Below are 23694 nucleotides of genomic sequence, written 5' to 3' on the forward strand. Positions count from 1 at the left end.
CCATAAAAAGTGAATATCCACGTCTGGAACAAAACTTGGATACTGCATCATTTCAGCAATTAGTATTTATTAGAACCTGTGTCTTTTTTTTTTTGTAATGCATTTTTTACACCGAGGTTGTCTATTCTTATGTCCTCATCTGAACTACCAGACACAGTGCGAATGCCCTGCCCTAAAGAAAAGAAGTGTCCTTCAACATTATTCGGCAGACTAGACCTCTACGCACATCATATTGGAAACCAGTTTATGTTTCTGTGAGACAATGCCACCAGGAATATGCAAATTTCCGGTGAACAGATGTACAGCCTTTGTCAAAAGTTTAGAGCCCAGGGGGTTTGCTTCTAAGCCTTGCAGTGGGACTCCTGTAACATTCGTGGTAGTCCTACCCGTTGGAGGAGGCAGGAGCAGAAATCTTCTTACCTTCAGCAAATCTGGAGTGCTGGAGATGCATTACGAACCACACAGTGTGGCTCAGAAGCAAACCCCCTGGGCTCCAAACTTTTGACAAAGGCTGTACATAGGTTTCCAAAGCATTTGTGCAGTCTGTGCTTCGCACAGAGCACTTCATCTTGATGCTGCACTCGGGCCAACAAATTCTCCATATTGTATTTATTTGCTAGTTACTTTAAGGGGGGACACTGGTCTTGAAAAGAAAATTTTATTAATTTAGTCATAGTTATGAAATTTTCAGGGCACATGTATTTTTGTGCGCTGATTCAAGATATGTCATTTAATTTCATGTAAAACAATTCCTTCAGCACTTATGCACTTTTTATGCTAGTATTTTGCGGAGAGTTTTGAAGAAAATTTGCTGCAGGAAACTCGCTGAAATGCATGCCATTGGGTTCTCTTGACACCAAGGAATGCAATAAGGGTAAAATTATCATCCTGGCTCTCATAGAACTTGAGCAATAGGATACTGAAGCTGCCACTTTAGAAACAGGAATACACACTTTGCTTCTCATTTCTGAAGCAACAAATTCAAAACTCTATAACTTAAGTTCTATGATAGGCAGGAAGACAATTTCACCCTTATTGTATTCCTTGGTGTCAAGAGAACCCAATGACATACATTTCAGCGAGTTTCCTGCAGCAAATTTTCTTCAAAACTCTCCGCAAAATACTTGCATAAAAAGTGCATAAAGTGCTCAAGGAATTGTTTTACATGAAATTAATTGACATATCTAGAATCAGCACACAAAAATACATGTGCCCTGAAAATTTCGTAACTATGACTACATTAATAAAATTTTATTTTCAAGACCAGTGTCCCCCCTTAAAGTACACTTTAGAGAACTTTCTATATTTCTAATTCTAGACCTTTCTAGATCTTTCTAGAAACAAGAAGAAAAAAATAGAAAGGAGGGCAATCAGAAATGGAAACTATGCTCGCTCACCTTCTTCTTGCGTTTGGTCAGCTTGTCGCCTGAGATGCCCATGGCACTGAGGATCTCAGCCATCTGCTTTGGGTTGATGCCGCAGTTGTTGGCGACATTCTTTTGGCAGCGCTTGTGCACGTTCATGTTGCATGCTGAAAAACGGAAGAGAGAAAAAAAAAAAGCAGCTGAGGAACTCTGCGTTGCCGCATGTGTTCGTAAGCGTTAAACGCTGGCCACCACGGTTTTCTCAGCCTCCTACCGATCTATGCAGAAAAATGAGGAAATATTTTACTTCGCAGCTAAATACCGCCTGCTGCTGCATTTCCCTGCGTCCCACTCCATGTCTGTCTTATCTCAATGCACTGAGTCTCAGCCGTCTTTTTCAGCAATTTTTTCATGTTAATTTCAGTCGTCTCTTCACGTTCTTGTTTTTAAAACATGTTTCCATCCACACCGCAAGTGACTGTTGCAAGTAGAATTTCTCTCAAGAAGCAATATACCGTATTTTCCGGTGTATAAGACGCGGCTTTTTTCCGAAAATCTTGCTGGTGCGTCCTATACAAGGGTGCGTCTTATATGCGAATATTTCGTTTTTTTTTTTGCGAATTCAGACATTACTGAGGTTCATGCTCAAGCTTTTTTTACCGAAAAAATATCACTACCAATGACGCGGTTGTAACACGGTTAATACTTCAATACGGGGACCGCCGTGCGCAACTTTTTTTAGGTGAACTTTATCATGAAACGGCGGGGATGACGACTTCTGGGATCACAAACACGCGACTGTTTCGGAGGCCCCAGGCAAAAGTAATGTAAAATGCCAAAAGATTACGACAATCGCGCTCTTCGCCATTGTCAAGACAAGCCAAGACAATCCGGCGTTCTTTTTTACCCACCCTTTGCAACTTTCTTTGCTCTGTGTACGTAGTGCGAAGAGAATGTTTCAGCCGCGTTGCCTCCAGAAATGGGCGAACTTTTTAATAGTCCATCCGAAGATGAAGACTTCGAAGGTTTTAAGTGGAAATAAAATGTTCTTATTGACATATGGGAGAGTTCTTTCGTTTTTTTCTTCCTTTTTTTCTAAGACGTGGGCGGGTATGGCGTGAGTGTTGCCTTTTTCGACCACTTAGCGTTGCTTAAGAGTTTCTCAGAGGTACGGTGAATTTCGCAATGGTCGTGCAAGCGTGTTTAATTAACCCTCACTAGCCTAAGTGGGTAAATTGGGGTGCGTCTTATATACCAACTTTTTCAGTGACAGCCTGCATACATGGCGGGTGCGTCTAATACAAGGGTGCGTCCTATACACCGGAAAATATGGTAACCATAAATTCAGCAGTTGCTTTTGACCTTTATTTTTGTGTCTAAATATGTGCACTACATCGTACAACTGTTAGCTCCTCTCTCTCTCCCCCCCCCCCCCCCCCCCAAGAAAAAAAGAAAGGCACATACGACCAAAATAGGCACTGGCAATATTTCGCAGCCACCCTCTGCCACAGCAATTATTAAAAACTAAATAAAATAAAAAGGGCAATGTACTCTAATCTCGCTAAAGCGGAGTGGCGTAATGAAAAGGTTTTCTAGTGCGACAGAAACTGGAAGCATTTCACAATCTGGTTTCCTCGGTTCCTTACTGGCAGAAGTGATCAGGTTCGAGGAAGGCTCTTGCTCTCGGAATTTTGTAACTATTTCTGAACACTGATCCCGTTCTTGCATAACACCAATGAATGACAGTCCACTGCCAGTCATTAAGGGGGCACACTACTATAAACAGTGAACTTCTGAACCGCTTGCTCGATTTCATTGAAACTTGTGGGGCTAGTTTATATTACTGATGGGACCACCTATGCCAAATTTAATTACTCTAGAATAAGTATGAAGCAGGTTATGTCACATTTATGTCAAGGATGACTATGCTTACTTAGGAAAACTATTGTTTGAAAAATAAGGGTAATTTTTCCAATTTTTTGTGTTATGTGGCATTGGGAATGTCCAGAGCACACTACTGTGGAATTATTTTGCTGTTCTCCTATATTTCTAAACAATGATACCATATAAAGAATGACATTGGATTTTCATTCTACGTCAATTTTTTAAGTCATTTTTTAGTGTGAAAAAAGGGAAAAAATAGACAAACTGAGCACACAGTTGTGTTCCTCATAAAATTTTGCTCCAGAAAACCTCCTACAATACCAATATTATCAAATAATATTCGAATGCTAGCTTTTCTAAGCTGACAGTTTACTGAAGAAACAGGAGATGAGAAAAATAGACTCATATGATTGAAAATCATCCCATTTTATTTTAAGCACTACAATGTTCAAGACAAACCTCCCGCTGAATAATAATATTCGGCAGAGGTGGTCCTAGCAGTGGTATTTGCAAGTTTCAATGAAATCGAACAAGCAGTTCAAAGTTCACTTTTTAGGGTAGTGTCCCCCCTTAAGGCACTCAATAAGGCCCAAAAGAAATCATGCACCACTGAAAAAGCCGGGAATGAAAATCCTGTCGGGTCCAAGACTGCTGCGATGCCAGGTCAACTAATTATCAGCCCACAAGTTCAGACACTTGCAAGCCTCATAATAATGCTGCTAAGAACAATCTTGCCATACAAAGGAGAAAAAAGATTTTCTGTCCGAAAGACAACGACGAAACGTATGAGAGAAATCCATGTCTGATTGCGCCTTCGTGCATTCCTAGCCATTCTGTGCTTGCTCCTACTTTGAATGACGTATAAGACAGGCTTCCCTTTTTAAGGCGGAAGCCTTTAATGCCTCACCGTTGTAAGCAGGAGTTGTCGACAGAAATGTCACGCTTTTCAGTTGGTCGAAATGGGCGTGACGTCACAGTGCGCGAATTTCAAACGGGGCCAACTGAACTTTGGCTAGTAGCCACGCAACCAATTAAAGGAATCATATAGTGATGCTCCAAGTAAGTGGGACTGAGTTTAGCTAATTGCTTAATTAACCAATTAGCCTAACTAACCTTTCTAGTCAGACCAGACAAATAAAACCGAGTAGGAAATTGGTCGCACTGGGGAATCGAACCAGGGTCTCCGGAGTGCGAGACGGGCACATTAACCACTCCGCCATGCCAGCTCCCTGGTTTGGAATGGACAAAGGCGCGTCTAGTATTCAGAAGGGGCATCTAGTGAATATGGGTCTTTGTTCACTCCCACCTTCCTCCCTTCCCGTTCCAGCGAGGTTCAGGTGTCCACCGAGATGTCTTTGTTCACTCCCACCTTCTTCCCTTCCCATTCCAGCAAGGTTCAGGTGTCCGAGATATGCGAGACAGATACATTTCCTTTCCTCAAAAACCAATTGACCAACGAGCAAGGCATAGAGCCAAATGGGCGATGGCAATCATTGGACTCCCTGGCAGCATTGCAAGATGCTCTCGCGTTCCACTCTTAGAGGCGAAGCTTAACATCTTAACCACACATCAGTGACACAAGCAGCTACGCCGTGCTTAAGGCTATCGCCTCACAGCACTTTAGGTCAACAAAGCGCCCCCCTGAATTTTTTATTTTTTTGTTTGTTTCTCCCTCACCTTCGCACTGGAGTCCCTGTCGGAACAGGCCGTACAGCATGGAACCACAGTGGTCACAGAAGGTTGGCCGCTTGTAATTGTGCACGACAAACCGGTGTGGGATGTTGATGTTGAACCGACTGCCCGCTGCCAGCTACGGAATGCAGGAAACAAAGCGTGTGACACGTGAAAGCCGGTGAGTGAGCCAATGCATTTTAATGGCAGTTCATTAAAGTCGGTGCGATAGTGAAAAGTCTAATCAGAAAACTAATCGTCTGTTTTCTTGAAGACACTGGCACAAACTAGTCTAATAGCTCTGTAGAATTACTGGTTTGGTTAGCACACTCACATCAATGTGTTAGATGGTGATAAGCCTTTGTCCATAGCCAATACCTTTAAATGTTGCACTTAAATAGCCAACACACTTTTATGAATACACCAGTATGAACATCTACGCATAAATGCATCTGCCCTAAAAAAAAAAAAAATGAAGCTAATGATGATCCTTATTAACTAGAAAGGAATTAATTGGCGTAAAGTTGAATCAGACTAAACAAATGATAAATAATAAATTTCTGGCATTTTTCTCCTGTCCTTTTAAACTCACACCTGATGTTTGACAATGAAAGTCAATTTTTCACATGAACAAAAATCAAAAGAACAAATATAAGACCACCAGGAGACTCACATACACATCTGTTTGTTTGTTTATTTGTTTACTTAATTATTTACTTATTCAAACATTCCAAAAGGCCCTCCAGAAGAGGGTATTACACGGGCTAAAAAACCTCCACAGTTGCGATTTAAGGAAACAGGGATGCGCTCTCCTGTTAAGCAATACGCAATCTTATCTCTGCGTTAACTGCACTCAAAAGCAGCATCATGAAGCAGGTTTTGGTTAATGTTATGCCTGATTACAATGTTCACGCACTTTTCCCCAAATAAACGAAAATACAGTGCCGTCTGCAGTAAGGGTAAAACAAAACTAAACTAACTATTTAACATAGGAGTGAAACAAAAGGAGCCCTCTGCTGTAAGGTAGATGAAACGCGGTCCAAAGAAAAAAATTTGCCGGGTGGCGCATTGTGCCTTAAGATGGTGCCTTTCTCGGCAAACTGATAATTTTACGCTCTTATTATGGCACTGCCAACATTAAAGATCATTTTACTAACCTAAGACAAAGCAAGCAGAGTAGCTAAAAGCAATGTTGAGAAAAAAGACTGCCACCAAACGTCACCTCTCTGTCAAATATATGACAACTAAACATGCAGTTTTGGACAGAAGCAACATTAACACCTGTCTCCTTTACCGATGGAACATGTTCTACAGTGGGCAACAACAGGGTTTGGTTGTTTACATACAACAGCTTGTTGCCTCACAATGCCAAGCAATCACTAAACATCCTAACATAGACTACTTTATTTATTTATTTATTTATTCAGAGTAGCTTACAGGGCCCAGAAGGGCATTGAGTAAGGGGGGGGGGCAAAATGACGGATTAAGCATGATAGGAACAACTAGTTAAATACAACGCTCAATACAAGGCAAAAAGTAAAAACAGTTATAATTATTTGATGACATTCACTGGTCACTGACCATGGTCAAACACAAATGACGTTTCGGGAGCGCTACGGCTCCCTTGTTCGTGGTCAGTGACCAGTGTGACCATGGTCAGTGACCAGTGAATCTCATCAAGCCATGATTCCTGACCAGACGGTGTGCCGTCGAACCCTCGCCTACATCAGTTATAATTATATAGGGCGCCTCGTAACTAAACGACACACATCGCCACGAGCAACAAAAAAGTAATAAAGTAGCAAGAATGCACTGCATGTGCCCAATACACATCTAAAGAAAAAGCAGTAGCCATAATAACTGCTGACAGGACTTGGTGCCAAAAGTGACGAAGCTCTAATTCAGGACAGTTTTGCAGCGTCACGACATCGCTGGCACGTGCGACTCACCTCGTCGTTGGTGCTGTCCTTCATGCCGGGGCATTTGGTGACCACAAACTCGTGGCAACGCTTGTGAACTACGCATGTGCACACTGTGGAAGAAAAGAATGCGGTCAGTGACATAGGGAAAGGACATTGTCTTTGCAACCCGATATACAAGGTGAGACAGTGCTACTGGAAAAAAAAGGAATCAAGTTTAAGGAGGAACCACACGGGAACCATGATAACCACAATGTCAAAAAAGCAGGCATCAGCAGAACAGTGTACAGCGATTTTCAAAAGTTGCCGAGCCACTTCCTCTACAGAGAGCAGCCACGTGACATTCTGAAGAGAGCCTCACATTGCCGCATTACTCGAAAAGCTTTCTAGCGTTTTCAAAGCCAGTTTTTTTTTCTTCCTTAACACTGCATTAAAAACAAAAACAAACACATACCTACAGCCAAAGCAAACATACAGAACACAAGTGTGCATCGTCGTGCCTACACAGATAACTCTGTCTACTTAACTCTAGGTACTGACCAGGCGAGGGAAGATATATTGGGTTGAAAATGGTGACTTCAAAAGAAAAAAAACTTCGCTCTGCACTGTTCGAACTAATGGCTTAATGCTGCATTTTGAAGCTCATAAGCAAAGAAGGCCAATACATGAGAAGTGCAGTCTTACTAACCTTGACACTGGTATCCTTGTTTGCCTAAGCCCCTGAAAGAAGAAGACGAAGAGAGGAATTCGCTTATTGCAGTCACAGACTCCTTACACTTCAAATTAAATTCCTGCTTTACTCTCCTTTTTTTTTTCTTTTACACACAAAATAAGCAAATATGTTTAATATCAGTTTCACAGGTCAATTCAAGGGTTTTTTTTAACATTCTAAGTCGATAAAAACCTCACATTCTTTAGAGTCCCCTCTCTGGAACAAAGAACTGCTTTTCAAAATGTCAAGTAGAGGTATCTCAAAACAGCAGAAACTAAGAAACCGAAACTGGGTTTCAGCCAAGTATGACATCACAGATATCGTTCATAGCTTCACAGCTGTCACAGCTTAAGTTATTTATTTTAAGTGACCAAAAACAAGAGCGAAATTTTGTCCTTCAGCAAACACAGAGCAAATATCAACGAGCTGGCCAAACTCTGATGTCACAGATACAAGGTTGCCCATGGAAATCGCCCCGACTGAGGCCACGAAATGGAAAACTTTAAAATTCTTTTAGGCTGCAGCCAGACTTTGCCCGGCTCTGAAATTTGGCACAAATAACCAGAAAACTTTGGAGAACTAGCCCTGAAAGTTTCAGAAAAATCTGTGGAGGTATAAAAAACGTAGGAGTTGCCCTTTAAACTTCCCAAAGGGTGAGCAAATGTTCATGGGAATAGATAAAGTATACAATGAAAAATCTCAGAAATTTTTTCCCTCTTCAAATGCAATTTATATATATATTTTTTTTTCAGGAAAAAGAAAACCACACACATTACCTATCCTAAACCAGCAAATGTCAGAAAGACCACAAGATGCACTTGAGACGTGAGAAACAAAACCGAAGAAAATGCGTTCAGGAAAATACTAAAAGCTTATTTAGAAATGTCAGTACGTGACGCATAACTGCACTTTTAAGGTTTGTAGAATTCTTACTAGAGGGCGGTAGCATTAGAAGGACATAAAATAAAGCCCTCAATATATTGCGCACATATTACTGAAGATACCAAAAAGTGTACCAAAAGCATCAACCATAGTTTCTTGACAGAAAAACACAATAATCTTGTGGTCTGGGTCAATGACTTCCCAGTACACTAATTTCGGTACAAGCCGGTGGACCAGTGATAACGTAGCAGGTGATCTGTGAGAAGAGTTGGTGCATGCTCAGAAGTGCACTCCACTCACAATTATCGCAACTCCAGCTTATCTGCCGAGTACTTCCATTCTTTGATATGGCCTCAGTGTTTTCTTATTCACTGCTGGAAATATAGCTTCCATACACCCTCTTACCGTCAGTGACACTGACCGACGACCAATGCATGCTGCAAGTTTTTCCCTGGTGCATTCGCAGTAATACAGTGGTAAAGAAAAAAAAAGCTGACAGATTTTTTTTTTTTTGATACCTCAAAGGCCCCTGGTATGGGGCATTACATGAGGGATGGGCATGACAGTTAAACAGTAATGGTCTTGATGGCGTTCTTAAAATGGATGGCGTTGATGTGATGCACGGCGTCCTGTGGTAGATCATTCCAGTCCCGGGATGACGTGACGAAAAAAGATCGGGAATGAGCGGTAGTTCTTGCGGTGGGGGCGTAGACGGCCTTATGGTGGTTAATACGGCTTGAGAGGCGATAAGCAGGTGATATGACTGATTCTCCTAAAGATGAATGATAAAACATATGAAAGAGGCACAATCGAGAAATTTTTCGTCGCGTTTCAAGGCTGGGTAAGTTAGCTTTAGTTTTTAAGGCAGACACACTAGTGTAGTACGAATAGTCAGAATAAATGAAACGGATAGCTCGATTTTGTATTTTTTCTAAGGTTAAAGAGAGGTTAGACTGGTGAGGATCCCATATTGCCGAAGCATATTCCAGTTTAGGACGGACAAAAGTTATGTATGCTAATGATTTGATGGATGTGGTGGCAAAACGTAGATTGCGCCGTATGAAACCAAGGGTACGATTAGCTTTGTTAGCGATGTTCGTGATATGAGATGACCATGTTAGGTTTTGCGTTACAGTAATACCCAGGTACTTACAGGAAGAGACGGACGATACTTCTGAACCGAAAAGAGTGTATTTAGAAGGAGTATGCATCTGCCGACGATAGAATGAGATTAAACATGTTTTGGAAATATTGAGAGACATTAACCAACGTTCGCACCAAGTTTGGATTCGGTTAAGATCTTGTTGAAGAATGCCAGCGTCAGTACTGTTAGTGATTGGGCGGTAAATTACACAAATGTTCATGCTATGTGGTGCAATGCAAGATACCAGTGGCACTGCGCCACTAAACACCTTCCCTCCCTCTTTCCACATCGGAGAGATGCACAGATAAATATTTACATCCTCCCTGAATCGGGTGAATCGGAGCAGTAGCGAGTGTCACCTTGCCTAGTAAATTAAAGTGGCTCTTTTATCTGTTTCGTACGCTTCCATTTTTTTTTACTTTGCATCCTATTCTGTTTATTTATTTTCCCCCGTTCAGGGCTATTGTCCATATTCTAAGCCATACTACTATACTCACTGTGACAGCTCATGCAATTTCTCCATTCTGCTTTTACGCCAGCAAAACTCCAATCTTCTCTCGCTTGCCTCTGCAGCTAAAGTGTTAATTTTGCTTTCGCTGTCCCTAAAACCGAAAGCTACTGGAAGGCTCATTATGCCCTCTCCAATACCTGGTTGTATAGCTTTACAGTCTATGAGAACCGCTTCAATGTTTTTTTTTTCTACACTGCTTCCACACGCTACACAAATATCACCTCCCTACTGATACTTCTATACTGCCTGCCTGGTTAAGAGGCAACCTGATCTAGCCTCAAAGAGAAGAGTACTGCCTCTTGAACTATCATGAAGTATTTCCTTCCAGAGTTCGCTCTTTCCAGCTCTGTATTCAAGCAGTGATTCTTAGGTCCCCTTTTTTGTCTCCACTTAGCCATTCCAGTTTCGCAGATCTTCTTTTTGATGTTCATGACAAGTTCCTTTTCCCTGATGTTGCTTGTGTAGCCTATCATAAGCTTTCTAGTTCTTTTCCATTTGCGCTTTCACTGTACAAATACTTGAGGACTGTGGCTACCCACCTCTCCCCATCCCTTTTTTTCGAGTCAATCCTCAAACAATATTTTCCTCGGTTTGGGCCGCACCTCAGCTGCCAGATCTCTCACTCTCGGCACTGTTGCTCTACGGCGCAGTGCTTCCCTCTCGCGCTCATCGCCCTGCACTGCGACGCTCCATCCCCAGCTGTGCTGCGTCTCTGCTATTACCTTCCCCCTAACCTGCTTTCCTATACCCTTCGCAGCGTGGACGCCAACGCCAACTATGTGGACCAGGGGGTTCCTCTCATTAAAGGTGCACTGAAGAGGAATCTGAACTCGTCTTTTTGCCGCGGGAACTCGATCTACACGTTCCGAGCGTTCTTAGAAACTGCGACTTATTGCCCTGTGTGGCCGATTTCCCTAATTGAATCGAATTAACGTCCGGCTCCCGGCTTTTTTTTTAATTCTCCCTCGTACGATGGGCGGAGTCGACCAACGCGTGGAGTGCCTTTCACCCAGTCCCGCGGCGGCTTGCCGCTCTGCCATCGGCGGAGTAATACGTAGTAGTCCGTAGAAGCAAATAGTCCGCGCATATTTTTATTTCTGCGGGCTTATTTTGAGGTTATATTATCTGCAAATAAAACTATTTATTAGCGGAAACTTAAAAACTAAATGAAGCGAAAGCAAAGCCTCCAGGAGCTGGCTCAAAGGCACTCCACGCGTTGGTCGACTCCGCTCACCGTATGAGGGACAATTAAAAAAATAAAGGCGGGAGCCGGGTGTTAATTTGATTTAATTAGGGAAATCAGCCACAGAGGGCAATAAGTCTCAGTTTCTAAGAATGCTCGGAACGTGTGGATCGAGTTCCCGCGGCAAAAAGACTAGTTCAGAATCCTCTTCAGTGCACCTTTAATAGCGATCGCTGCAAAACATGGCAACGCTTCTGCTCTCTCCCGAAAGCCGAGGGCAAGAGCGAAGAGTAAAAGCAGAGGAGTAGAAGGGGACGCCAGGTCTGTGGTACCCAGCCCGATGCCGAGAGTAACGCTATGCGGGAAACTCAGTTCGGCGGTGCGCGGACGGCAGCCTCACCAGATGAACTCGCGGCAGTGGGAGCAGAAGGTGGGCTGCCGCAGGATGGTGGCCATGAACTTGTGCCCGTTGACCTGGTGCACTCGGCGACGCATGGCCCCCCGTCGCCGGTTGAGCCCCTGCCGCTGCTTGAACTCGCGGGGCTTCTCTGCCGCGACATTGTCCGCTGCACAACAGCCGCATCCAAAAAGAGAGAAGATGCAGTAAACATGCTCAGGGGTAGAAAAGGATACTCCTTCAAACCTTTCCAAACCTTAAACTTTTTTTTTTGCTTGATGGGGGTAGCATAAAACATAGCATAAAACATGAAATACAAACACACAACTTCAGGGACCCAACAAAATTTGTTTAAGGGTCCTGACCACTATAAGCTAATACATATGATGTAGACGACAGCAACAAATAACACAACTATTGAGAACTAAGCATATTACAACTGTAGGCACTGGATACTAGTGAAAACATCAAGTAAACATGTTATTTTTAGACAAAAAACACAAACCAAAGTACTAAAGAATGTAGACTAAGATGAATTCAGTGGAAAATGCTTTAATTGTTTTTGAAAGGCATGAAGTGTAGGTGAAATCTGAACATTGTAATCAAGACTATTCCACAAATAAGGACCCGTAAATTGCAATGTTTGTCAACCATAATTGGTGTGTATTGTAAGAAGCAATTGCCGATGTCTTGTAGTAGACATGTTGGTGCGTAGTGAGTGATGAAGACATACTGTAGTTAAATTGAGTGTGTTGTGAACAATCTGATAAATTAAGGAAGCGGTATTATAAGTATTATAAGGTGAGAGCCCAGATGCAGTGGGCTTTGAATACATCTTCGGATGGCTTTGTTTGGCAACAGGTGCTTGAAGTTATTGGACATAACAGCAATCCGTGAAATAATCCCTATAGGGTATTTACGTGTTAACAGCATGTGCATGTTGTTCCTGTTGGAGCCAGGCACATTTTAACTGCACCAATGCTCTAGCAGGGCTCCAAATTAACTTTCACTAACTCGGTGTTTAAAGAGCAACTCTGGGGGTTTTTCAAGCACTTTAGGTTGACAGTCACATCATGTTCCCCAGAGTCCCCTCTCCCCGTCGTAACAAGTCATTTTTCGAAATACTCAGTGGACCCATTTTAAAAAGCGAAAACAGCAAACTGAATCTAAGTTCGTGGCAGGGAACAGCGCTTCCAGTGCTGCAGTGATGACGCCGCAAAGATTATTGGAAAAAAACATTCGTATGCGTGTTGATTGACTGAAGCAGTGACTGATAATAACCAAGTCCTTTCATAAAATGTCTGAGACGACGTAATGCAAGCCTCAGAATTTCATTACTGAAGTGGGAAGCAGGTATCAACATGCGGGGGATGTTTGTGATGTCGAAAATGCAGTGCTGTCCGTAGAAATCTTCTGAATTGAGGCCACGAATATGGCAAACCTTAAAATCAATTTGTGCCAGAATGAAATGTCGCATGGCTGCCAGACTTGGTGGAAGTAATCAGGACGGAGAGAAAAACCTATGGCATAATTTTCATTTGAATATGGTGATGTCGAGAAACCCCCAATCTACCATTTTGGTGTGCATTAAATACTCAGTGCATGGGCATTCAGACATTTTCCCTGGACTAGAATGCAGCTGCTGCAGTCACGTATCAAAGGTGTCAGACCTACTTTCAAGCCTCTTTGCCTTAGTGCGTGCTGGTGACAGTCCACAATACCATGCCTCAGTTTGTGCTGCTAGTCATATCTAGGGGTGTGCAAATAGCGCTTTTTTGAAACCGGATCGAATCCAAATAGGCTAGCTTTGCTACCAAATCAAATATGAATCGGAAAGTGAGAAGACCGAATTTTAAAATCTGTGTGATTATTCACTATTTGTGCAAATATTCATGCAAGATGTATATTCACGCGTAGCAATGAAGAACTAGCAGCCACACTTTAAAGGGACACTGAGGAGAAATTGAAGTTGGCTTGTATCGGCAGAATACCAGCTCCTGATTACAAAAACGCCACTCATACTGACAACAAAGCTCTTGTAACGTAGAAAAGAGCAAGAACCAAAATACAGGCATCGCCGCCACAGGCCAAACTCGCAAGTACAAGCGTGATGACGTCATAAGACAAAGCAGTGTTGCTAGACCCAATGGTTCTAGCAACTCTAGGACCCGAGAAGCCACAAATCACTGAGGCGCAGCCAATGCAAGTGCAAATCTCCTTAACGTCGCCAGATGGCGCCACGTGCCCGGCAGCTACGCGTGCACCTGAAGCATCGGGACCAATCAGCGCCTGCTCACCGACGTTAGGGGGGCTCCCGGTATTCTGCTAGCGGTAACAAGGTACACGGCCATGGTACACGGTATGCTAAAGGTGTCTATTTGCGAGAACTTCGTTGACGACTTTGAGAACGAGGTCCATCGTAACGCTGGCAAAACGCCAGTGCAAACGTAAGCGAAGCGACTGTAGCAACGGCCACAATAGCTGATAGATGCCTTCAACGTGCGGCCGGTGGTAGCTTTCGTTTCGGCTGCTGCTAGGCCGCACTGCTGGCGGCCAAAAATCACGGAGTCTGAGTTACGTCATGTGCACGTCATGTTTCACGTCACTTAGTCCTGTGTCGTCATAGGAGAATCCCAGGTTTGAATCAGAGCGGCGGGAAAAACTTTTCCAACTTTGAATCCAAATTTCTTAGAAATAAATGCATCTTTTGCTGCCAGCCAAGTGGCAACAAAGCCATGACATGCCGAACTAAAGGATTTTGCTATAAAAAAAATATTAATAGTGCTCTCCTCACTGTCCCTTTAAGTCATGGGACATAAGCTGTGGCTGTCAAAGGCCGCAACATTATGTCAGTACAGTCATGGACGAAAGTTTACGGGATGCAGATTCTCGAAAAAAAAAAAAAAAAAAATTATTCCGGTGCAATCAGGTAATGCAGATCAATGAAATGTATAGAAGCATGAAGAAGCATGCTAGACGAATTCTATCTGACTGGCCAGCGAGGAAACGCAGAAAATTTTTTTTCTCCGAATCCGCATCCCGAAAACTTTTGTCCATGACCGTAAATTAACTCTGCCCGTCATGTAATATGCACAGGAAAATTGCCTTTTCCTACTGATGACGACAGCTTACAAACTAAAGCCAAATCATGAGAGCGATGAGAGTTAGAGCCATGGCCTCTGAAATCTGGAGTACCGGCTGGGTTTGAAGGCCACATATATGAGCATTATGAACGCCACCACACGAATGGACCGTGTCGCAGTGCAGAACCCTCCTCTCCGTACAGCCCGATCATGGCAGCATGCTCATTGGAATTGACCGTCTTCTTGAAAAAGTCTTTTAAAGGACCATCGGCATGCCTTACTCGGATTTCGTGCCCATTATTCAAAAGCTATTCGAAAACACGAGAATGGATTCGATTTGTTCCGAACAATTTAGAATATGCACTATTTTGATTCATCCACCCAATCAAATACCAGAATATTGGACACGCAGTTTTACCATTTAGAATATTTGCACACCTCGTAATATCACATTGCTATTTTTATCGATTGGTTTTGTTAGCAGGCACCCTTCACGGCACATTATTTGTACTGTGCACATTTTGGAAGATCTCTGCCAGACGAAACCAAACATTATATATCACAGATTCTTAATTTGGTAGCAATGAATTAAGACAAACAGTTCTTCTGCACAGATATTCTAGTCGAAGTTCCCAATTTTATTGGAAACGTGTGCTAAGCTACAACTACGATGGTCAGTGAGAAGCCAAATGAACCTTGATTTGTCAAAGAAAACATATACTCACCAATGATACAAAGAAAACAAAAGAAATTGATGTTTCAACGCCCGTTTGGGTGCCTTGATCACAATGAAGTGAAGGACGGGAAGGGGAGCTATGTATGGGCGATTTTTCGAAGGGTGCGCAGGTATATCTCTGGGAGATTGCCACAGGTCCAGTTAATCGTGAGTGGCGTTGATTGAATGTACATTGATTCTATGAGAAGGCGTTTTCTATGAGAAGGGCACCGAAACTTCAATTCCTTTTATTTTCTTTGTATCATATTGGCGAGTGTATGTTTTCTTTGACAAATCAGTATGAATTTCCCTCACCAGACGGCATTCCGTCGAGCCCTAGACTTCAAATGAACCTTGTATTTATTTTTCCATGAGGCGAGGGATGTTATGTGAAGAAGTTATGCGACGATGTGCACAAATAAAACTAGAAGAATCAAGTGAGAATTCCGTTGCTAACTGAACTACCTCTGACACCTGGACTTCTAGATGCATAGTTGTGTTCAGCGTTCGCTAAGATACTAAATCTACGAACAGTCTCTGCAGTGGCAGCGGTTTAGTGAAGATTACTTTGAGATCATTGTACTGAGTGGAATCCACCAGCCAAGAGCAGTCTACTGCACGACAAACTGGATAGAGGCCTTCTGTGGATTACTGTCCTCCCCACGTTGGTTTGCTCCATGTTTGCTGGAGCTTTTCGCAGAGAGAGACAACATAGCTAGATGAACAGGTGCTACTCCCAGGACCCAAAAGCATAATCTTAAGATGTTTTCAAAAGCACAAATATGCCTACAAAATTTATGCTTTGAAATTTTGTGAAGGTGCAAGAAATGTGAATGATGGTTTGGTTTGGTTTATGGGGTTTAACGTCCCAAAGTGACTCGGGCTATGAGAGACGCCGTAGTGGAGGACTCCGGAAATTTCGACCACCTGGGGTTGTTTGACGTGCACTGACATCGCACAGTACACGGGACTCTAGAATTTCTCTTCCAAAGAAATTCAACCGCCGCGGCCGGGATCGAACCTGCGTCTTTCGAGTCGGCAGCCGAGCACCATAACCACTGAGCCACCGCGGAGATGTTCTGTAATGTTATAGGTTTGCATATATATATATGTTTGCATCAGTAACAAGGAGCAGTAAGCCTAGCCAACTAATTTCATCCAACAGAATCTTTCACTACCTTTTCTGAAATTATATACACTGCTGTTCACACAGCCTGCAGGGAACCTACACTGATTTTTGAACGGCTGGCACCAAGCAGGTACTGCACGCTACACCAGCAAATCGAACGGCAAAGAGCCGCACATGAAGAACCAGCTCAAGGAGTGCAGATGAATTAAGTGAACCACATGCACACTGTACCTCTGTCCTTTCACACCATGAAAATAAAGGGCATGGAGATGTAGGTGACTCGTGTTTTTCGTAAACGATGCTTTGTTTCATAATAGCATGCTCCAGTTGCAAAACCTGGGACGGTTTTGTAGCCACACAGCTTGAGCAGGCACATATTTCCAGCTCATGCGAGTTGATATGCTTTCTAAGCTCCAAAACAAACTTACTATAACAGTTTAGCATAGTGCTACCAACACTCTGGCAGTTACTTGTGGGGAAATCACAGCACATAGCAATGCAGTATAACACTACCACATATAGCAACCATATATCACTACCACCAGCCTACAAAAGTGCACACAGCAGATGGCAACTGGCTGCTGGCAATACACGGTTTTGGTATATGATAGCAATATAGAACACTGAATATTGTACTGCTATGTTAAAACACCAATTTTTGAACAGTAAGCTCCATGGAGTTGGAGCAAGCTTTAACAAGGGATTAACAACAGAAGCAATTCAACAATCTGCCTGGTGCGCACAGACTCTTAATGTGCACGGTGCTTGGCTGTTCTCACACTCAAAAGACAAGCTTTGCAAATCAAATGAGCATTTAGCCATTACAATGCGAAAAGCATGCAATGAACCACTACGCAAAAATATCTAGTGTTATCTCATCATTTGAGCTATCACCTGCGCACTTATAACCACAAAGGTTATTTATATCGGGTTTAATGGTACACAAGTAACTTAGGCTATCATGCAGCAAACGTAGGACAATGACCATAAAAGAAGCAACATTAGCCCCCACAAGGCATCAAAGCTAATCAATGGCAATATAATCAACCTCCACAGCACAATCAAAACAACAATCAGCACCAATAAAAGGAGAGATAAGACCATTTTTATCTCCGCCTTATAACAGCCCATGCTCAAGGTCTCTTGATATGCACATTAACCGAAGAGCTCCAGATAGTATCAGATGTTGGGATTACTAGGTCAAAGCTTATAAGCTTAGTGAAATGCTCAGTTCATGACTGGACTGACAAATGCACAAGGTAACTCTGTGAAGAATTGACAGCTAAAGTCGGCTGTGTTATCAGCGCATTGATGTAATAAATTTAAAAGGCGTGTACTGCAAAAAGAAATGACATTTTACTTCAGAACTTTATTAACCCTTCAACAGATGTTTAAAGCACCAGTCCTGCAAGCTTCAGAAACACACAGACAGGTTGCTGAGAACCGCGGAAATGTTGGCTGACAACGCTGAAATATTAGTAGCTGGATGAGAGTGTTTACGAGGCAGCGACCAACCGCTAACAAAGCATAGATCACACGAGTGGAACTTGTTACTGATGTTTCTGTCAGATTCATTCACTGCTTTCAGCAAGGACAAGATTCTTTAAAAATTATTCTCTTCCTACCGAGTCCCTTCAGCTAGCACGATTACGAAAAAAACAGGTGTGTAATTGGCTATTTCCTATTAGCTTACCTGAGACCAATTCGATGACCACATGGATCTTCCCTCCAGGCTCAAGGTCAATCTGTCAAACGAGACACATTTCCTATCAGTGTCAGGCTCAGACCTAGCAATGTAAAAATGGCAAACGCAAAGGCTGCAGTAGGCAAACTGGTTTAGAACTACATGTTTTAAACAGCTGTGTCTCTACAACTAACCATTCTCAACATGCCCTGACACAATCCTACAACTATCCACTATGCTTTTTTATGTTGCTGTTTCTCTAGCTGTACAAAAAAAGTCATTTGGAATAACGATGACAGTCATATCAGTGTGCAAAAGGGATGGCTCTATGCGTCAACAAATCTAGATCTCTCACACTCAGCCCGCTTTGCTTCACAAATCCTGTTTGTCTAATGAACATCACTTTTAGCGTATTCATCTCTAAAGCAAGTTCACAGTGCTAAAGCTTCAGAAACAGAACTATACATCACGGCTGCCTTCAATATGAAAGTGCACGCTTAAGTACAGTCCAACAAGACCTTTATGCGTGTGCAATGCATATAACTTTCAAGCAAGCTCAGAAAATATTATACTCCTCACACAGCATGTGTGCAAGAGGCAATCCTTACGCACTTGCCGTCCCACTGAGTGTCGTCTACACGAACACAAACCAAGTGAGGTGCTTAGCTAAGCTCGACACAGCGAACAAAGGTGTTCAGTCATAACACCTTTACGTCTTATGGTCGCCTTTCTGTTGTGTAACATAAAAAAAAGGAGGTAGCTTCAGAAAACCTGCTTGGCAGTGGTTACGTATGTGCATATACACACGGTACAACAGAGAACACTGCAGATTTCGTTACTGAATTCGACGTCGAGGTCTTCTATCGACCCCGTGTACATGCTGCACGTATACAAGCGTCGAGCGGAGACGGGCACGCGACATACACGCAGCAACGGCCGGAGTCCCGTTACGAGGTGGCGGTGGTGCGCGCGGGATATCGGTTACACACCATCGCCTGGAGACAATGGCAGAGTCTTTCGCGCTCCGTCGCGCCCGCCGACAAATTTACCGCAATCAACCACGCTAGGCCGGGTCGCTCGACGCGTTCTTAATTGCGGTCGCCCAGTCTACATGCCTTTGCGGGGAGTAAACATGGAAGCTGCGAGGAGGGGGGGAGAGCGCGGGGAAGACGGCGATTTCACAAGCCGCGCACGAAAAGGACCTTGAGACGCTCGTCGCAAGGTAAACAATAATCTGGCGATTTTGGCTCGTGAGGCCAGCCGAGCACGCCGGCCGGCGCATCACACCTTGGCGCGGCGGCGTATACGTAACAGTCGGCGACCCACCGCGCGCCGTTGGGCCAGACAGCGCGCGCGATCGCGACAGCAGTGGCGCTCAGTCGTCGGGGTGGACATCGCGTCGCAGTGGTGAATGGGCGTTCCGACCGGCCGAATGTTTCCCGATTTATCCGCGACGGCCGGGGATCGGAGCAGCGGCGGCGGCGGCGGCCAGGGGGTGGGGAGGAGAGGGGACGACGCGATTGAAGGAATGGCCGCGCTTACCCAAATGTCGTTCTCGTTGCTGCCTTGCTCCTTGGCCGAGTTGGCCAGCTCGTCGAAGGAGACGCTGCAGTTCGCGACGAAATCGTCCGAAGGCAGCGCCTGATGGAACACGGTGAAGCCCAGGTTCTGGGCGCCGTGCACCTCGGCCGTGAAGTACTCGTTCCAGACGGGCTTGAAGGTCCGCTGCTTGGTGCTGGATCGGCTGATGAGGATATCATCGACATTGATGGACACGTAGGGGTCTATCAGCATCAGTTGAGGCTTCGAGCCGACCACGTTCGCGTGCCGGGTGGTCAAGTCTGTCGGCTTGAGTTCCACGGCTTCGCATATCTTCAGCTTGACGGTGCCCGTAAAGCTTGGCATGTCTGCGGCCCTCTCCGGAGCTTGGGGCTCTGCGCGCCGGTGGTTCCCGCGGGGCCCTCAGCAGCCCTCGAAGCGCCGCGATCCTCGCATATCGGCGCCGGCTCGTCCGCTGCGCCGCTCGGACGTCCCCGGCCTCTCTCGATCGGCAAAAACTGCCTCCAAATTACTTCGTCCCGGCCTCACGAACGGCCGATTTCGCGAGGACTAATTATGCGGGTCAAGCCAGCTATCCCACAATGCGTGAACAGCCGCGGCGCACGCGCAGTGTGTCCGCGAAGCCGCAGTCGTCGGGCGCGCTCCTTTATTTCGACGACCGCTGCCGCTCACTCCGCCGCGACCCGCGGCGCCGGCACGCACTCGACGCCACGCTTGACGTCAGGTCTCGGCGTCTCGCGACTGGCGGCGCTGGAACTCACTCGAAGAAGGGAACGCGTCAGCCACCGTTCGAGGGAGAGAGGAAGCGCCGAGTCGCCGTTAGGCCTCGTTTCGCTTGAGCCGTCTGCTCGCAACTCTTTAGGCACGGCTGCTCATTACTGCCGGGTCGCAGCTTTTTATCAACCGCAACAGAGACGAGCTTCAGCCGCGCATTGTCGCTGGTTCATCGACGCATCGCGAGATGAGACGAAGCGCGCGATTGCTGCACCTGATGCGTTGGCCGGCGGTCGAGAAGCAATCAACAAGCATATCGGCGCTCGCCAAAGCGAGTTGCTCTGCGTGGCGCCGGAACTATGCGGGGAAGTCATACCGCAGGATTTCGCTTTTTTTTTTTATTCGTGCGTATGCTGCTTTTACCTGTAGCTGTCATCGCAAGCGGCATAAAATGGCAATACATTAAGCGCTTCAGTATAAGTTTAATACGCTCATCTCTAAACCGCTTAGGGTGAGACAATCCTTAATAGCAGTACGGTTGCACTTGCGCAGAAGGGATCTCGCGTCCTATGCGCGGGTCCGATTCGAAAAACCAAAAATCGCGTTCACCCTACGCGTCAGGAATATGCAACAGCAATTAGAAGGAAAGCCGCCCAAGCGGACAATGGTGTGTCCATAAAAAGACACTTGCAAGGTCTAGAGGATGTTTGCGCCTCTGACGCATCGCAAGGAAGTGAGAGCAAGAGATGACGCACGGCTCACGCTATAGCTGTTATCAAGAAGCGCGATGACTTCATTACGGGAAGTAAATATCGCTCGCTATATGAACAGCGCGAGCGCTTCCAGGTAACACGCGACGTGACAGGAAAGGAGCTATATATATATATACATTTGGAGAGCAAGATAAACATAGGCACTTGTGATATGTTGCGAACTGCTCGAATTACAGGACACCGCGAATCGGGTGGAGGTCATATAACTTCAGGGAGACACAGCTTTCCTAATTCATGGTTGTCTTTTTACTTCCTGCAAAGTCTTTCACTTGGCGCCGGCATTGTACTGTTATCTCTCGCGATGTCTTTCCGGTGTGAACGAACGCGCTATCGACGCGTCGCGCAGTTGACAGCGCCACAGTGGAGCCACTAAGCGGCCGTTCATCGATCTAGTTGTAGCACAAAGAAAGGAAAACCGTTTCCTTCCTCCATGAGTCATATTGGCCGAAACTTGGCATCGTGCAAACCTTGCACAGACGGCTGATTTCACTGCGTTGACGCTGCGTTGACTCGAGATAGTGGTCCGCGACAGCGTGTTCTAACGGGAAAAACAGAAAAACGTTAGGCGGACAGCGCACGGTGACTGATATAAAAATTTGGGACTAGGGCAGTTTTTCGCATTATTTACAGTGACACGGCGCCAAGGGAAGTCGAGGAGTGGCAGCCGCAACTCTAAATTTTTTCAAACGACATAAAAAAAAAATTGTTTCCTTCAGACCCCCCTACGAGAAGGACGCTACCTGATAATGCAGCCCAGGCACCCTCGCTGTATCTGAATCTGCGCTGCATTTTGTTGATTTTGTTTCTATGAGGAGGCAATATGCCATAAACACAGCATCCCTACCGGAATTTGATTCCGCCTTCTCCTCACCACCTCGCTACGAATATCCTGAGCCGTCCCTGCGAAAGTCCGAAACTGGATGTCCCGTGGACAGACACGAGACATCATTTTTCGGCCTTAGAAAATCTCTAAATGTTGCCTAAATGACGTTTACGCAAAAAAAAAAAAAAGTCTTGTTCGCTCAGAGTGCGTCCAGATCTTGACTTGAAAATCTGCATCTGAAATAATTCCCACCAAACCAAAAACCTCTCAGAGACGTCTAGTTTTTGGTTTGCTGGGTTTGATTCGGGCGTGCAGCAGACGGTCGTTGTCGAATGGTGTACACTCACGTCAGTACAGATTATTGCTTCTTACAAAGTTTCTCTCAGATATATTATACCATGAGTGGAGCTCACCGTCGGCGTGGGGTCAATCCATATCTTGACTCCCGAGAAGCGTCAAAACACGCGTCGCGTCACCGTGCAGATATAGCGGCGCAACGAGAGGCAATTGCGCTTGTTTCCTGTTTCGACAACGCCAGCGTATATCGTTCTCTGACGTCCTTGTGCGCAAGTTAAAGCCGCCGCTGGGACGCATTCAAGACAAAGACGATTCTGGCCTAGAGTGTGCGTCGCCATGCGCGACGAAATAAACAAGTTTGTGAGCGTAAATGGCAAACAATTACAAAAGTTGACCGCTTTCGTATTTGTCGTCCATGATTGTATCATAGACCGCTCTATCGTCTTTTTGTTACCGTTCAGGTGCAAGCGTGAAGCGGAGAATATATAGACCCCGCTCTATTCTCATTTCATTTCATCGCCCCTGTACTTCTTCCTGAGTATAGTTTTCGAACAGTCATATTCAACTAGTAATTAGAAACTATTAATAAATTCCAAGATTGCAGAACTGCAGAACGCGACGGAAAGGGTTAACACCATAATTTTCGAGCGGATATTTTTAAATTACAAGGCGTTTTCTTCACGCTTCCGAAGAAGTGTGCGAAAGCTAACGGGGTTTTCGAAATAATTAACGAAAGAGAGAAATAAAGAGAAAAATGAAGATTGGTTTTGAGGAAAGGGAAGGAAAGGCGCAGTAACCACACCGTGAGGGATTGGATGAAGTGAAAGAAGAAAGAGGCAAAGTGGCGCTGTAGTAGAAGGCTCCGGAATAATGTCGATCATATGGGGATCTTTAACAATGACATCGCTCAGAACATGGGCGCCTTTTGCGTTTCGCCTCTACCGAAATGTGGCCGAGTCTGAACACGGCTCCTCCGGCTCCGCAGGAAAGAAAGCGAAAAGAAAGAACATGAAATAAAGAAATCAGAAGGAAAGGAAGGAAAAGAAGACGGCAGGTGCACTTCAACCGCACGCCACGAACAGAATATGGTTACCATGGCAACGACCAATACGGTAGCGCCCCTAGGTGCGCAGATTATTCAAAATACGGGCGTTTGACAGTGAACATTCAGGACTTCAAGCGCTCTCATCAAGGAGCGAAAAAAAATTCGGATTAAAGTTTAAACTACGGAAACTACGGAAGATATTAC

The 23694-nt window shown here is 44.7% G+C and overlaps 2 protein-coding genes across 6 annotated transcripts in view; both read right to left on the bottom strand.

Annotated features, from left to right (window-relative positions):
• The window catches only part of LOC149332563 (calcium-independent protein kinase C-like), a 57906-nt gene extending 36530 nt beyond the window's left edge, over window positions 1-21376 (bottom strand). The window contains exons 1-7 of one of the 4 annotated variants that reach the window (XM_089558185.1): window positions 19821-20240; window positions 18288-18339; window positions 11671-11836; window positions 7527-7558; window positions 6869-6951; window positions 4926-5058; window positions 1398-1531 (exon numbers count right to left, since the gene is read on the bottom strand). In XM_089558185.1, coding sequence (XP_089414311.1) covers window positions 1398-1531; window positions 4926-5058; window positions 6869-6951; window positions 7527-7558; window positions 11671-11836; window positions 18288-18339; window positions 19821-20183 — 963 coding nt within the window. In that variant the 5' untranslated portion in view covers window positions 20184-20240. Of the gene's footprint in view, window positions 1-1397; window positions 1532-4925; window positions 5059-6868; window positions 6952-7526; window positions 7559-11670; window positions 11837-18287; window positions 18340-19820 lie in introns of all 4 variants that reach the window. The other 3 variants (XM_089558183.1, XM_089558182.1, XM_089558184.1) reach the window with 3 other exon arrangements.
• The window catches only part of LOC149332560 (MAP/microtubule affinity-regulating kinase 3-like), a 634516-nt gene that overhangs the window by 198850 nt on the left and 411972 nt on the right, over window positions 1-23694 (bottom strand). The gene's annotated exons all lie outside the window — the stretch shown is intronic.

The sequence above is a fragment of the Amblyomma mixtum genome, chromosome 8 (genome assembly GCF_055824585.1).
Source record: "Amblyomma mixtum isolate Tamu chromosome 8, ASM5582458v1, whole genome shotgun sequence".
Lineage (NCBI taxonomy): Eukaryota > Metazoa > Arthropoda > Arachnida > Ixodida > Ixodidae > Amblyomma > Amblyomma mixtum.